At 40.5% G+C, this 16576-nt stretch overlaps 1 protein-coding gene across 10 annotated transcripts in view; it reads right to left on the bottom strand.

Annotated features, from left to right (window-relative positions):
- Positions 1 to 444: 444 nt before the first annotated feature.
- Positions 445 to 16576, bottom strand: part of fsd1l (fibronectin type III and SPRY domain containing 1-like) — an 85430-nt gene continuing 69298 nt past the window's right edge. For 2 of the 10 annotated variants that reach the window (XM_079815928.1, XM_079815934.1), the window contains 5 exons: positions 16223 to 16258; positions 11781 to 11878; positions 8110 to 8361; positions 7684 to 7772; positions 445 to 1216 (listed from right to left, as the gene is read on the bottom strand). In XM_079815928.1, the coding sequence (XP_079672054.1) occupies positions 1031 to 1216; positions 7684 to 7772; positions 8110 to 8361; positions 11781 to 11878; positions 16223 to 16258 (661 nt within the window). In that variant the 3' untranslated portion in view covers positions 445 to 1030. Of the gene's footprint in view, positions 1217 to 1433; positions 1471 to 7683; positions 7773 to 8109; positions 8362 to 11780; positions 11879 to 16222; positions 16259 to 16576 lie in introns of all 10 variants that reach the window. The other 8 variants (XM_079815935.1, XM_079815931.1, XM_079815932.1 and 5 more) reach the window with 6 other exon arrangements.

The raw sequence follows: 16576 nt of genomic DNA, 5'->3' as shown, positions 1-16576 counted from the left end.
ATAGTTTTGGACAAAATTAAGAATGTTAACCTGATTCAACTAAATGGCATTAAATTAACCTTGCGTAAAAAACGTAAGTTTACTGAAATAAACAATGTTCATTAAATTCAACATAACCCAATTACATGGAACCTGTTACCATAAAAAAATTAAGTAAATCCAACATATTTTTTTGAGTGCAGGATATGAATTCTTGAAAATTGAATTGTTGATATCAAGAAATTCTAACTAGTAAAAATGTTAATGTTAGTATCACAAATGCATGTCCTGTGAATGATTAAACGTTAAAACGGCTTGCCATACATATTGATTATTGGACACATGATACAACAAACTACAGCTTACAATTTAGTGCAGTTAAAAGGGTCAAACAATTTGTCACCTCACTTCCTGTTTCGGCATTACAACACCAGATGGCGTGAGCAAAGTCAACACGGAGACGAACTGAAGTCTTTGGTGAGCTTTAATGTTTGGAATTAAGCTCATTAGGGAGTGTTACATAGAAACAGACAGAGGTTTGATTATTAGTTTCTGCACAAAATCTTCCTTCAGTCAAAAAAATGATATATTATAACGACAAACTCAGGATGACATTTATACAACAGAAACGTACAGTCCACATCCAAAAATATGATCCAGATATAATAACAGAATATGAGCATGATGAGGGGACATTAAAAGCAGCTTTTATCATTTTTTACACTTGTGCAAAGCTTTCCAGAGTCGAATTCACCAACTGAAGGATGATCTACAGGACATTTACAGAAAGGAGATACACACTCACACTACACAGAACAAAACTATAATAATATGAGAATGTCATCATTCAACCTAAATCAGTAAAAGAAAGTGCACTCAACTATTCCCTGATAAAGCGACTAGCTCTTCTGAAGCAAACATCTCCAAGTGTCTGTCAGAGAGACCGTGAAGGGAAAAGCCTCTCCCAATCCTCGTCCTGGGAGTCTTCACGCCTCGGCCATCGCAGGAGTGTCCGGTTATCGTGAGGTTTTCCTGATTTTGGGAGAGGTGTTCAGGGCAGGAGGGAGCCGTCCACTGAAGGCAGTTTATCGTAGAAGCAGATGTCGCAGGCCACTGAGGGATCCTGCTGGGATATACTGCTGTTCGACCCTCCCAGCCCATTCTCTGTTTTCTGGAAGCTTCTTACTGCGCTGGGAACCTGCAGGCCTGTAGTGAGAGTCAGACCGCCACACCACACCTGAAACACAAACACCAGCAGTCAGACTATAGGACAGAGACTTCTCCAATTTAGAAACCTCATAATTCTTGGGTTTGAACATGCCACCATTAGGAAATTAGCCAAACAGCCCTATCATACACACTGCGAAATGCGGTGCAAGGGCCAAAAGGGTTGTCCCTAGTCTCTTAAAGGGTTAGTTCACCCAAAAATGAAAATTATGTCATTAATTACTCACCCTCATGTTGTTCGACACCCATAAGACCTTTGTTCATCTTCGGAACACAAATGAAGATATTTTAGTGTAAAGCTGATGCTGAGAAAGGCTTCAGATAGGCCTCCATTGGCATTCAGTACATTTACACTCACAAGACCCATAAAAGGCACTTAAAACGTCATTACAAAGTCCATCTCACCACAGTGACTCTACAATAATTTTACGATGCGACGACAATAGTTTTTGTGCGCAAAAAGAAATCAAAATAACACCTTTATCCAACTTGTTCTTGTCTTCCGTGTGTGCCTCCACGACGCATGCGCGAGAATATGACGCAGATCCGGCGTTCGGACACATGACCCAGAAGCGATTTGTTTACAAGCAGAGGAAGACGCGCGTGTCTAAGCTGTTGAATTCTACATTGATCGTGCTTTAGGTCTCGGCGTAGTTCTCACATGGAGCTTAAGTGTGCATTTCATGGATTCCCGAACGCCGGATCTGCGTCATATTCTCGCGCATGCGTCGTGGAGACACACACGGAAGACAAGAAGAGGTTGAATAAAGTCGTTATTTTGATTTTTTTTCGCACAAAAACTATTGTCGTTGCATCGTAAAATTATTGTAGAGTCACTGTGGTGAGATGGACTTTGTAACGACGTTTTTAGTGCCTTTTATGGGTCTTGTGAGTGTAAATGTACTGAATGCCAATGGAGGCCTATCTGAAGCCTTTCTCATTTACATTTACATTTAGTCATTTAGCAGACGCTTTTATCCAAAGCGACTTACAAATGAGAGCAATAGAAGCAACTAGAACGGTCAAGGGCTACAGTATGCAAGTGCTGTAACAAGTCTCAGTTAATCTAACACAGAACACACAACTTTTTTTTTTTTTTTTTTTTTTTTTTTTTTTCTTTTTTTTTTTTTTTTTTTTTTTTTTAAATAAATTAGACAGACAGAAAATGAATCGAATGGAATGTTAAGTGCTATTCTTGATTGGTTAGGTGCTGCTGGAAAAGACGTGTCTTTAGCCGTTTTTTGAAAATGGCTACAGACTCGGCGGCTCGAATTGAGATAGGCAGGTTATTCCACCAGGTGGGGGCAGTCCAGGAAAAGGTCCGTGAGAGTGATTTCATGCCTCTTCTCAGCATCAGCTTTACACTAAAATATCTTCATTTGTGTTCTGAAGATGAACGGAGGTCTGACGGGTGTCGAACGACATGAGGGTGAGGAATTAATGACAGAATTTTCATTTTTGGGTGATCTAACCCTTTAATTAGTCATTTTGGGCGTAACGTGCAATAAACCAATCAGAGTCTCATCTCCCATTCCCTTTAAAAGATAGTTGTGCTCGCGCCATGGCGGATTCGCTGAAGCCCCGCCCCCTACATTAAAAACAGACGCTGAAGCCGAGATCGGTTAACACATGTACTATTTTCTCCATGGTGAACGGCACAGTGCACTATATAGGGGATAGGGATCAGACTGTGCACTATATATGGGATAAGGGACGATCAGACTGTGCACTATATAGGGGATAAGGGACGATCAGACTGTGCACTATATAGGGGATAGGGAATGATCAGACTGTGCTCTATATAGGGGATAAGGGACGATCAGACTGTGCACTATATAGGGGATAGGGAACGATCAGACAGTGCACTATATAGGGGATAGGGAATGATCAGACTGTGCACTATATATGGGATAAGGGACGATCAGACTGTGCACTATATAGGGGATCGGGAACGATCAGACTGTGCTCTATATAGGGGATAGGGAATGATCAGACTGTGCTCTATATAGGGGATAAGGGACGATCAGACTGTGCACTATATAGGGGATAGGGAATGATCAGACTGTGCTCTATATAGGGGATAAGGGACGATCAGACAGTGCACTATATAGGGGATCGGGAACGATCAGACAGTGCACTATATAGGGGATAGGGAATGATCAGACTGTGCACTATATATGGGATAAGGGACGATCAGACTGTGCACTATATAGGGGATCGGGAACGATCAGACTGTGCTCTATATAGGGGATAGGGAATGATCAGACTGTGCTCTATATAGGGGATAAGGGACGATCAGACTGTGCACTATATAGGGGATAGGGAATGATCAGACTGTGCTCTATATATGGGATAAGGGACGATCAGACTGTGCACTATATAGGGGATAAGGGACGATCAGACTATGCACTATATAGGGGATAAGGGACGATCAGACTGTGCACTATATAGGGGATAAGGGACGATCAGACTGTGCACTATATAGGGGATAGGGAATGATCAGACTGTGCTCTATATATGGGATAAGGGACGATCAGACTGTGCACTATATAGGGGATAAGGGACGATCAGACTGTGCTCTATATATGGGATAAGGGACGATCAGACTGTGCACTATATAGGGGATAAGGGACGATCAGACTGTGCACTATATAGGGGATAGGGAATGATCAGACTGTGCTCTATATATGGGATAAGGGACGATCAGACTGTGCACTATATAGGGGATAAGGGACGATCAGACTGTGCACTATATAGGGGATAAGGGACGATCAGACTGTGCACTATATAGGGGATAAGGGACGATCAGACTGTGCACTATATAGGGGATCGGGAACGACCAGACTGTGCTCTATATAGGGGATAAGGGACGATCAGACTGTGCTCTATATAGGGGATCGGGAACGATCAGACTGTGCTCTATATAGGGGATCGGGAACGATCAGACTGTGCTCTATATAGGGGATAGGGAACGATCAGACTGTGCTCTATATAGGGGATAGGGAATGATCAGACTGTGATCTATATAGGGGATCGGGAACGATCAGACTGTGATCTATATAGGGGATAGGGAACGATCAGACTGTGCTCTATATAGGGGATAGGGAATGATCAGACTGTGATCTATATAGGGGATCGGGAACGATCAGACTGTGATCTATATAGGGGATCGGGAACGATCAGACTGTGATCTATATAGGGGATCGGGAACGATCAGACGGTGCTCTATATAGGGAATGATCAGACTGTGCTCTATATAGGGGATAGGGAACGATCAGACTGTGCTCTATATAGGGAACAATCAGACTGTGCTCTATATAGGGAATGATCAGACTGTGCTCTATATAGGGGATAGGGAACGATCAGACTGTGCACTATATAGGGGATAGGGAATGATCAGACTGTGCTCTATATATGGGATAAGGGACGATCAGACTGTGCACTATATAGGGGATAAGGGACGATCAGACTGTGCACTATATAGGGGATAGGGAATGATCAGACTGTGCTCTATATATGGGATAAGGGACGATCAGACTGTGCACTATATAGGGGATAAGGGACGATCAGACTGTGCTCTATATATGGGATAAGGGACGATCAGACTGTGCACTATATAGGGGATAAGGGACGATCAGACTGTGCACTATATAGGGGATAGGGAATGATCAGACTGTGCTCTATATATGGGATAAGGGACGATCAGACTGTGCACTATATAGGGGATAAGGGACGATCAGACTGTGCACTATATAGGGGATAAGGGACGATCAGACTGTGCACTATATAGGGGATAGGGAATGATCAGACTGTGCTCTATATAGGGGATCGGGAACGATCAGACTGTGCTCTATATAGGGGATCGGGAACGATCAGACAGTGCTCTATATAGGGGATAGGGAACGATCAGACTGTGCTCTATATAGGGGATAGGGAACGATCAGACTGTGCTCTATATAGGGGATAGGGAATGATCAGACTGTGATCTATATAGGGGATCGGGAACGATCAGACTGTGATCTATATAGGGGATAGGGAACGATCAGACTGTGCTCTATATAGGGGATAGGGAATGATCAGACTGTGATCTATATAGGGGATCGGGAACGATCAGACTGTGATCTATATAGGGGATCGGGAACGATCAGACTGTGATCTATATAGGGGATCGGGAACGATCAGACGGTGCTCTATATAGGGAATGATCAGACTGTGCTCTATATAGGGGATAGGGAACGATCAGACTGTGATCTATATAGGGGATCGGGAACGATCAGACTGTGATCTATATAGGGGATCGGGAACGATCAGACTGTGCTCTATATAGGGGATCGGGAACGATCAGACTGTGATCTATATAGGGGATAGGGAATGATCAGACTCTGATCTATATAGGGGATCGGGAACGATCAGACTGTGATCTATATAGGGGATCGGGAACGATCAGACTGTGATCTATATAGGGGATCGGGAACGATCAGACTGTGCTCTATATAGGGAACAATCAGACTGTGCTCTATATAGGGAATGATCAGACTGTGCTCTATATAGGGGATAGGGAACGATCAGACTGTGCTCTATATAGGGAATGATCAGACTGTGCTCTATATAGGGGATAGGGAACGATCAGACTGTGCTCTATATAGGGGATAGGGAACGATCAGACGGTGCTCTATATAGGGGATAAGGGACGATCAGACTGTGCACTATATAGGGAATGATCAGACTGTGCTCTATATAGGGGATAGGGAACGATCAGACTGTGCTCTATATAGGGGATAAGGGACGATCAGACTGTGCACTATATATGGGATAAGGGACGATCAGACTGTGCACTATATAGGGGATAAGGGACGATCAGACTGTGCTCTATATAGGGGATCGGGAACGATCAGACTGTGCTCTATATAGGGGATCGGGAACGATCAGACTGTGCTCTATATAGGGGATAAGGGACGATCAGACTGTGCACTATATAGGGGATCGGGAACGATCAGACTGTGCTCTATATAGGGGATAGGGAATGATCAGACTGTGCTCTATATAGGGGATAGGGAATGATCAGACTGTGCTCTATATAGGGGATCGGGAACGATCAGACTGTGCACTATATAGGGGATAGGGAACAATCAGACTGTGCTCTATATAGGGGATCGGGAACGATCAGACTGTGCTCTATATAGGGGATAGGGAATGATCAGACTGTGCTCTATATAGGGGATCGGGAACGATCAGACTGTGATCTATATAGGGGATCGGGAACGATCAGACGGTGCTCTATATAGGGAATGATCAGACTGTGCTCTATATAGGGGATAGGGAACGATCAGACTGTGCTCTATATAGGGGATCGGGAACGACCAGACTGTGCTCTATATAGGGGATCGGAACGATCAGACTGTGCTCTATATAGGGGATAGGGAACGATCAGACTGCTCTATATAGGGGATCGGGAACGATCAGACTGTGCTCTATATAGGGGATAGGGAACGATCAGACAGTGCACTATATAGGGGATAGGGAACGATCAGACAGTGCACTATATAAGGGATGGGGAACAATCAGACAGTGCACTATATAGGGGATAGGGAAAGATCAGACAGTGCTCTATATAGGGGATAGGGAACGATCAGACAGTGCTCTATATAGGGGATAGGGAACGATCAGACAGTGCTCTATATAGGGGATAGGGAACGATCAGACAGTGCACTATATAGGGGGTAGGGAATGATCAGACAGCGCACTATATAGGGGATAGGAATGATCAGACAGTGCGCTATATAGGGGATGGGGAATGATCAGTGCACTATATAGGGGATAGGGAAAGATCAGACAGTGCACTATATAGGGGGTAGGGAACGATTAGACAGTGCTCTATATAGGGGATAAGGGACGATCAGACAGTGCACTATATAGGGGATAGGAAACGATCAGACAGTGCTCTATATAGGGGATAAGGGACGATCAGACAGTGCACTATATAGGGGATGGAGGACGATCAGACAGCTGGACATTTTCATACTTGATTTATAATTTGTCATTGTCACTGAAAACTAGGATAATTATTCTAGACACACTTTTGTTTCACAGAAAAAGTTACACAGTCCTTAAGGGGGGCGTTTCCCCCACTCTACCCTATATTTACACCAACAAATTAAATGTAACCACTGTTGCTTTTAAACAGCATGCATAAATACATTTTGCATAATTCTGAATGCTTCATGATTTTCTTTAATGTCATTACCTCAAAGATTAAGTGTTTATGTGATAACACTTTTAAAAGAATACTATCGCAAGCTTTTATCATTTGTAAACAATCAAGATAATGACTAAACACTTGCTGTGTCATTTTGTATTTATTGTCTTTTCTGTTGCCTGATTTGATTAAAAACATCATCTTTTTATTCATAATATTTCATGTGCATGGTTTGCATTAGAATAACCCGTATTTGCATGGTGTTTGTACTCCAAACTCACCATGAAAGCTGGAACAACAGGTTGGGTGAACTTCATCTTAAAAGTGTGGAGTAATTGTTTGTTTTCAGCATTATAGAAAGCAAGTTGGCCTGAAAAACAAAAAAACACACACAGCCTTTAATAAATATCAGAAGTCACATTAACATGCCGCAGTTATTCAGGTGATACAGGAACCAGCTCACAGAAAGCATGAATGGAAGTGGCTGAAACTCGATCTGGAGGTGTCTCATTGCACGAGTGAGAAACCTGAGGGTGGGCTATAATGTTCCCTGTAGACTGTGCATGACATGAACGTACACTCAAATAAACTACCCATAATAACACAGAAACCATGGATAACGGAAGCAAGCGTGAGCCATTGAAACAATTCAATCTTTCATAATAAACTTAGTACATACAGTAAAGTTATCAGATTTTGTACATTACCCCGGTCAAAGTCACAGTAGACTCCTATGCTGTCAGGTACCGGCACATCCAAATTCTTCGCCTTGTTGTTGTGCTTGGCCGCAAATGAGTTCTGCAGCCAGTTGTTGACGTGGATACACCAGGTGTTGTTGGTCTTCCCCAACTGATCGAATTTCCCGAGGTTTCTGTAGGCCAAACCAACGCTGTAGGACTTGCAGTCTTTCTGAGGCTTCACTTCCCAGTAATGCTGCCCAGACTCTATACTCGTGTCGCCTACAGACAAACATATGAGTCTAATTAAAACAGCATCTTCAGATTATTACAATGTCAATAAAGTGACGCTATTCCAGCCAACACGTTTGTGTAGATGTGTAGTAATTGTAGTTTTCAAGTCAAGTCAGATTCATTTGTATAGAGCTTAGTACAATACTGACTGTTTCAAAGCTTTGCATTAATAAACAGGAAAATAATAGTGTTAATGGAGCAAAATTAATCAATTTTACATTTAATTTCAGCTGTAAAGCAGCTATACAAGCGTCTGTCAGGGTTCTGTCACTTCGGTCTAGTTTATTCTTGGTTTTGTGACAGAGCCCTGACACTCCTGTACTTGACTTTCTGCTTCCCATAGGGACGCTAGCGCTGTGTTTGCATATTTTATTTATTAAGTGTAATAAATGCAATATTTGGCGATACACAGATGTTTCAGAGCAGGGGCGATTCTAGGATTTTCATTTTAGGGGGGCTCAGCCCACAGTAAGGGTATGAAAAAAAAAACCTTTAGTTTAGGGTCCAATTCTCACTACTAACTAGTAGCTTATTAGTATGCATATTAGGATATTGGCTTTTTATTATTACTTATACTTATAAAGCAAATATGAATGCCTTATTCTGCATGACCATATTCTACATCCCTTAATCAAACAATGTAGGCAGGTTTATAATCACTAAGATCCCAAATGTGATTTTAGGGGGGTTCAGGGGCATGGCCCCTCGAGAATGTAGATTTCTATGATCTACAATATGCACACATTCATTACTAATCTTATGCAGGCTGAAAAAAGTTGAGCTTTTTTATTTACTGAGAGCTACACATGGAATTATTCATTTACAATACGCACACATTTATTACTAATATTACTTTGTTAATATTTCTTGTTTGTTAATTATATTATAAATGACATTACATAGGCCTATTTCAAATCAAAATGGCAAAATTAGACAAAAGTTTATTAATTTGCTTGTCATTTGTTTAACATTTCGGACTTAAAGAAGCAGATGTCAAATATGAAACGTTTAGTTTAGCTTCATATCTCGCACTTGACGTTGAGTCGCGCTGCTAAAATTCGCGCTTGGCCTCAGCAGCTTCTGTGAACATAAAGCCCGCCTACTCTGATTTGATTGGTTTTCTCAAATATTTTGACATTGACGAGCGGTGACAGACCAATGAGAGCTCAGAACAACGCACACACCTCTGCTTCTCACGTGCGCTCTATTCGACGCCGCTACGGATTGAAGAACACGCGGATTAGCGCAGATTAAAAGACGGGACGAAACCGAAGCCTCCCACCATCACATATTTTTTTTGGGGGGCTGGACAGAAGTTTAGGGGGGGGCTGAAGCCCCCCTAAAAAGGGCCTAGTGACGCCCACGTTTCAGAGTCATTATTGTCATGTAATACTTTACTCAGCGTGTGTTTGTACAAGAATAAAGTTCAACATATAAGCCTACACTATCTATATTTTGATAAAACATGACAATATAAGATTGCGACTACATGAAAGGAGGTTTTACTGTTACAAAAAACAGATTTGTGAGCATTAGTGGAACTGAAGGTTCTAGAATAAACACGAAACACACGTGATCGCTGTCATGCGGTGAATCTGGCCAATCGTGGAACAGCTGTGTCAGCCGCCGATCGGTCTGCGCATCGCTGGGTGAAGTCGAACAAGCCTATTGTCTAACCCCGCCCATCTTGTTATCTGATTATTGGTTAAATTGCCCCACCTGTCTCCCCTCGTTACCCTCTTTTGTTTGCTTCCCTATTTATTCAACTTGTTTGCAGTCCCGTACTGGATCGTTGTCGTTTGTTCCTGTTGCATGTGCTTTGTGTGTTCCTGCTCCTTGTGTCGTGTCAAGTCTTTCCCCTTGGGGTTGTTTCTGTTTATTTTTTATCTTATTCTTAATAAAATGCTAATTTCTCCTGCAATTGAGTCATTGCTTCTTCCCTTCACCCAAACCCTGACAGTGTCATTATTCAGTTCAATAACTGTCAATGTTTGAAAGTCCATCCATTATGAAACCAATTGAAATGCAGCAATCAAGCTGAAGACTATAGTGTGGTTCTTCAGCTCAGTTCTTTTTAAGTTTGTTTGCATCCAATTGTGTCAGTTCAGATAAATCGATAAAATTACTGATTGTCTTTTAAACTCAAATGTATAAAGAGGAACAATTATGCTTTTACCATGCTCATCTTTCTTTAGTGTGTTAAGTTATTCTCTATATCAGTGTTTCTGAACTCCCTCCATTGTAGTCCTGAGTTTTCTTCCGGGAACGAACACGTCACAATATTCCTCATTTAAAGTGCCCCTATTATGGTTTTTGGAATATTCCCTTTCATGCAGTGTGTAATATCGCTGTTCGTGAATGTAAACGTTCTGCAAAGTTGTAAAGTCTAAAGTGCACGATAAATAAAGTTTTTATCCCAAAAGAAAGAATCGACTCTGAACCGTCTATACGAGTCGTTTGTGTTTCGAATCTCACTGCATGACAGTTCTACGTCAATAGAAAAGGCATTTGCATAATTCCCGCCTGTGTTGTACGTCGTTCGTCTGCGAACAACTTGACCTGCCCACAAACACATAATTTCACTGACGACTGCTTCTCAAATCTCAGAGTTCAACGCGGGATTCGCGAAACGCTTAGATTTGATTTGGACCAGCTCCTCAGAATCACAACCTGTAAGTATGAATAATTATTGATGTATATATTTTCTACCGGGTGTTCAATATACGTAGTTTTGTGTTTTATATTGTGTAGGTCTCCAGCTAACTCACATTATTACTGTCTTACTAAAATACTTCTGCTGATCAGCTGTGGGCCACTATTACCTAAAACTGAGTCTGTTCATGCAGATTTTCTGTCGTTCTTACTACTATGAGTAAAGATAAAGGATGGAGCAAGATTTAATGTTACATCAGTCATTCACGTTAGTGCTGGGCTAATGTATATGCGCTGTCATTGATACAGTTCCCGCATGTGGCCTGATTGAGTTAGTTAGTAGTGTGTTGAAACTGGTGGCTATGGTAAGGGGCGGGGCATTTCCCAAACACACTTGACCAATCACAACACACTGGTCCAGCTGGCCAATCAGAGCGCATTGTGCTTTTCAGAAGAAGGGGCTTCATAGAGACAAGAACTAAACAGAGCGTTACTGCCAGACCGGGAAGAGAGGAGCTGCAACAGTGGAGAATAATGTGTTTTTTTGAATGTTCAAGCATGAAAACCTGTCCTAGTAGAGCCGAAAACAAGACTTTGTGAAATGGCATAATAGGTCCTCTTTAAGACACGGAAAGGAACAGTTCACTTGAAATTGGTGAAGATAAGCAGCAAGAAACTTCATCCAAAACTATTCCAGACTTTTGGATGGCAGTGTAGACTGAAACACCTCAAGATTTCTAAGGCTATTCTGGTACCCAGTACTGTGTAGGACTCTCCGGTGAAGCGATCCCTGGCTCCTCTGGTGGCCGGTGAGCGGCTCACTGACGTTCGTTTAGGAGACGGAGTTCCACTTCTGAAATCATCACAGAGACACAGACGGTCAACTACACATACATACACACATACATACATACAACGCAAACACATCAGATGGTTGGAGCGCAACAATAAATCATCAAAACATATGCAAACACAAACTCCTGACCCCACAGCACACGGAGAAGAGAAGAGAAGAGAAGAGAAGAGAAGAGAAGAGAAGAGAAGAGAAGAGAAGAGAAGAGAAGAGAAGAGAAGAGAAGAGAAGAGAAGAGAAGAGAAGAGAAGAGAAGAGAAGAGAAGAGAAGAGAAGAGAAGAGAAGAGAAGAGAAGAGAAGAGAAGAGAAGAGAAGAGAAGAGGACTCAGTTAGTTATCAAACACAGCATGTCCCTGTTTGTTAGGGCTGGGCATTGACACAAATTTCACAATTCGATTCATTTTCACAAACTTGCGATTCAGTTCAGATCCCAATAAGATTTGATATTGATTCATTTGGCGGGTACAGTGTAAATTTTTCTCCAGGAGAAACTAAATCTAATGCTGAAAACTATACAGGGAACCCTGTTAGTCAGTACATTAATATTAGACTAAAATTAACAACTGAGTGTATACAAACAGTTAAATGTACATGATACACTTCAGAAAGTTGAACTATAACTTTCAACATACCTTCTGATGTTCATCTTTATTCTGTGCTATAACTAGTAGTAAAACAGACCTGCCGTTTGATCTGAGGCTGCAACAGCAATGTTACGCCACTTTATAGAGCAACAAAATTGTATTTATTGTTTGAATTTGGTAGTAAAATTGACATAATTGGAGACCTAAGACTTTGTTCCAACTCAAAAGCAACAAAGCGCCCAACTTATTGCAATTTATTGGATGGCAAGCACTACACATAATGTTTGATTAAGTTCGATTTTTTTTTTATGCAGCACAAAAGATTGATTCTTGGGATTTAGGAATCGGTATCGGTTAATCAAAATGAGAATCAATTAAAATCGAGAAATTTATATTTTCAACCCAACCCTACTGTTTATGATGGTGGTGGGAAAACACTATGGAAAATTGGACGCATTTTATATTAGGTGTCTTTAAATACTTATGTACTTACATCAAAAAACAAGTACAATGTACAGTTGTGGACAGAATTATTGGCATTCTTGAAAAATGTGATCAAAGATGGCTGTAAAAATAAATCTGTATTGTTTATCCTTTTGAACTTTCATTCAAACAATCCACAAAAATCTAACCTTACATTGAAGCAAAATAATTGGAAGTGGGGGGGGAAGTCATATTATGGACATAGTTATTGGCATCCTTTTATTAAATACTTTTTGCAACATCCTTTTGCCAAGATAAGTTCTGAGTCTTCTTCTATAATGCCTGATCAATTTGGCGATCAGAGACCATTCCTCCATTCATAATCTCTCCAGATCCTTCAGATTCACAGCTCTTCTCTTCAGTTCATCACTCATTCTCTAAAGGGTTCAGGTCAGGGACTGGGATGGTCATGGCAGAAGCTTCATTTTGTGCTCAGTCACACATTTGTGTGTTGATTTTGATGTTTGTTTTGGATCGTTGTCCTGATGAAAGATCCAACCACGACCCTTTATAAGATCTCTATCAGAGGGCGTCAGGTTTTGATTTTTATCTGTTTGTATTTGCTAGAATGCATGATTCCATGTGTCTGAAGATGATGTCCAGGACCTCCAACAAAAAAATAGGCCCACAACATTAAAGATCCAGTGGTATATTTAACCGTGGGCATGGGGTGCTTTTAATCCCATCTGGTGTGTTTGCGGCCAAAAAGCTCTTCTTTTAGTTTCATCTGACCACAGAACCAGGTCCCGTCTGACACTGAATCTGCTGGAGTTTGTTTCTGGATGAGCGAGGAGGATTTTTCTTGAAACCCTCCCAAACAACATGTGGTGATGTAGGAGTTGTTTGATCAATTGTTTTTATGCTTTCTGACCCCAAGACTCAACTAATCTCTGCGATTCTCCATCTGTGATCTTGGAGAGTCTTTGTCCAATAAACTCTCCTCCTCGCTATGCATTAGGACGATATGGACGTCCTCTTCCAGACAGATTCAGAACATCTTTAGTTGACTGGAACTTCTTAATTATTGTCCTGATGGTGGAAATGGGGATTTTCAATGCTTTAGCTGTTTTCCAACAGCCACTTTCTATTTTGTGAAGCTCAACAATCTTTTGCTGCACATCAGGGGCCGTATTCACAAAACATCTTAAGGCTAAAAGTAGCTCCTAACTTGCCGATTTAGGAGAAACTCTTAAAAATAATGGGTGTCAGTAATAATTTTAGGACTCCAAAATTTTTGCTCTAAGAGTATTTTACAAAGTATTTTAGCGCTAAAACTAGCTCCTAAATCTGTGAAACGTTAGGAGTAGTCAAGAGGTTATTCATAATAATCATCTATCATAATAAAAAATGCAAAAATGCCAAAAATTACATTTGTTTATTAAATAAGTAAACTGTTCGCAAATGATTGGATAGAGTAAAAGAGTAAAATAAGCCTATTTGGCGTGGTATCCGAGGGGATCGAAAAACAATTATTTTAAAACCTTTATTTGAATATGGTAACATGATACCTCATTCCACAACATTTAAATAATTGACAGAGACCCCTCCCCTATCAGCCAATCACTGTGGTCATAGTTAGGAAGCGTGATGACATCATCCATAGCAACGAGGTCAACCCCGCCCTTACTCTTAGCTTAAGACTTCTATCTATTCCTTAGTAAAAGTTGGTCTCAGCAGCTTTGGGAATAGGTTTTAAGAGAAAACTCTTAATTGCAATTTAGGAGAACTCTATAATACGAATACGGACCCAGAACTATATTCTTTACTGATCATTAAGGGAATTTGGTCTTTGTGTTTCTTCATATTTATACTCCTGTGGAACAGGAAGTCATGGCTGGATAATTTCATGTTCCTAGTCACCCTGGTGTGCTAAAATAATGGAAATATGAATGGAAATACTTCAGAGATATTTCACTCATAAATCAATTCTAGGGGTGCCAATAATTATGGCCAACGTGTTTTGGAGAAAAGCATTTATTTCATAATGTGATTCGCCCACCTCTTTCAATTCTTTAACTTCGAAGAAAGGTTAGATTTTTGCTAATTTTTTTAATTCAAAATCAAGAGGATCAACAATACAGATTTATTTTTAAAGCCGCCTATGATCATATTTACCAGGGATGGCAATAATTCTGGCCACAACTGTAGTAGTTAAAGACACCTAATATAAAGCAGGACCGGAAAATCTAATGGAAAATCTGGAAAAAATCATGGAAAAAGCAATGCGTAACATGTTAGCCACAGTAGCACAAGTGATGCAATGCTACTCAAAAAGTTAAATGCAACAAAAACACACCAAAACGGCTTGATAATTTGAACAATAATGCCTGTGCAGACTATGAATGGCAATTGATTGTGTATTTTGTTGTTTACTTGATATAGAATTCAACAAAGTGCACAAATAAGTGTATTTTTTATTTATTTAAGCATGATTAAGGAATGATTAAGCCCTTTGCACTGAGCTTGTCCCTTCCTCCATTAGCCATATGCAAGATCTCGCATATTAGCAAAAGAACAGCTGGCCGGTGAAGGACAACCCAGACAAAAGGCCAACTGGGGACGTCCTAAAAGACTGAGCATTATCTCAAGATACTTAGCATCGAACCAGATGGTTTAGTACCAATGCATGACAGGTGTAAATACATGCAAAATTGATGTAGTTCGGTGCACTTTGTTTGTCGTAATGGAATGACTGATGAGAAATGCATAAAAGCGGTGATTTCAGGCGAATGCTTACTCACCACAGTCATAAGGATGTGAGCATGGAAAAGCAACTTTATATTTAGTATTACGTTGAATTGAAAGTTGCACAACTAATTTAGGTCAGCATTTGGAACACAAAGTTTCAAAGAGGGAGGTAATAGCAAAGACGTTAAGTACAGGTTGAATTTTTGGTCAGAATCATTAGACAGAAATATATCATATAGATATTCTATTTATATTATTCTACGTTCAGTAACACAAGTGGCACATGCAAAATCTGTAATCAATACAAGAGCACTCAGTTTAGTAACAGAAAACCCCTCAGAAGAACAGACAGTCCATAAATAAGGATCACACGAGAATTTAAAATGCATTCTTTTAATTGAGCGCTAATTAATATTGCTATAATCTTAGGTAATGTATGGAGATACTCAAGGATGAAAAGTGTAATCCTTGTTCATGAAATGCTTAGCTCAGATCAGTCTTAGTGAACACAAAGCCCGTAGAGGAGCTCTAGGTAAGCAGCGTCGGTCAGAAAGAGCTAAAGACCAATGCTAACAGACACACGGTCACCTTGACATATTCTTCAGATTGGTGAAATGGGCACTGCTGATTGGTAGACAGGGAAAAACAAGAGCAGGGAGTTATTAGGGATGCACTGATATCTAGGACTGATAAGCCGAGTATGTTTATTATGATAATGCCAATAACTGATCAATGGTTTCGAAACACTATAAACTACATTTTAAATTCTAGAGATTTTAGGCATTTCAGCATCATCATTTATTGTAATAAAAATAGATATATTTATTTTGAGATTTGCTTATTTCAACAGTGTAATTAAAGTATTTTGTAGAGATGAATTGTAAGTGTGCATTGTGACAGCAAAGACGGACATCTGTAATTAAAATGAGAGAATTACAATGA

This window comes from Gobio gobio, assembly GCF_949357685.1.
Source record: "Gobio gobio genome assembly, chromosome: 4".
Classification (NCBI taxonomy): domain Eukaryota; kingdom Metazoa; phylum Chordata; class Actinopteri; order Cypriniformes; family Gobionidae; genus Gobio; species Gobio gobio.
The sequence above is the reverse complement of the archived record's forward strand: the minus strand, read 5'-3'. Positions and strand labels throughout refer to the sequence as shown.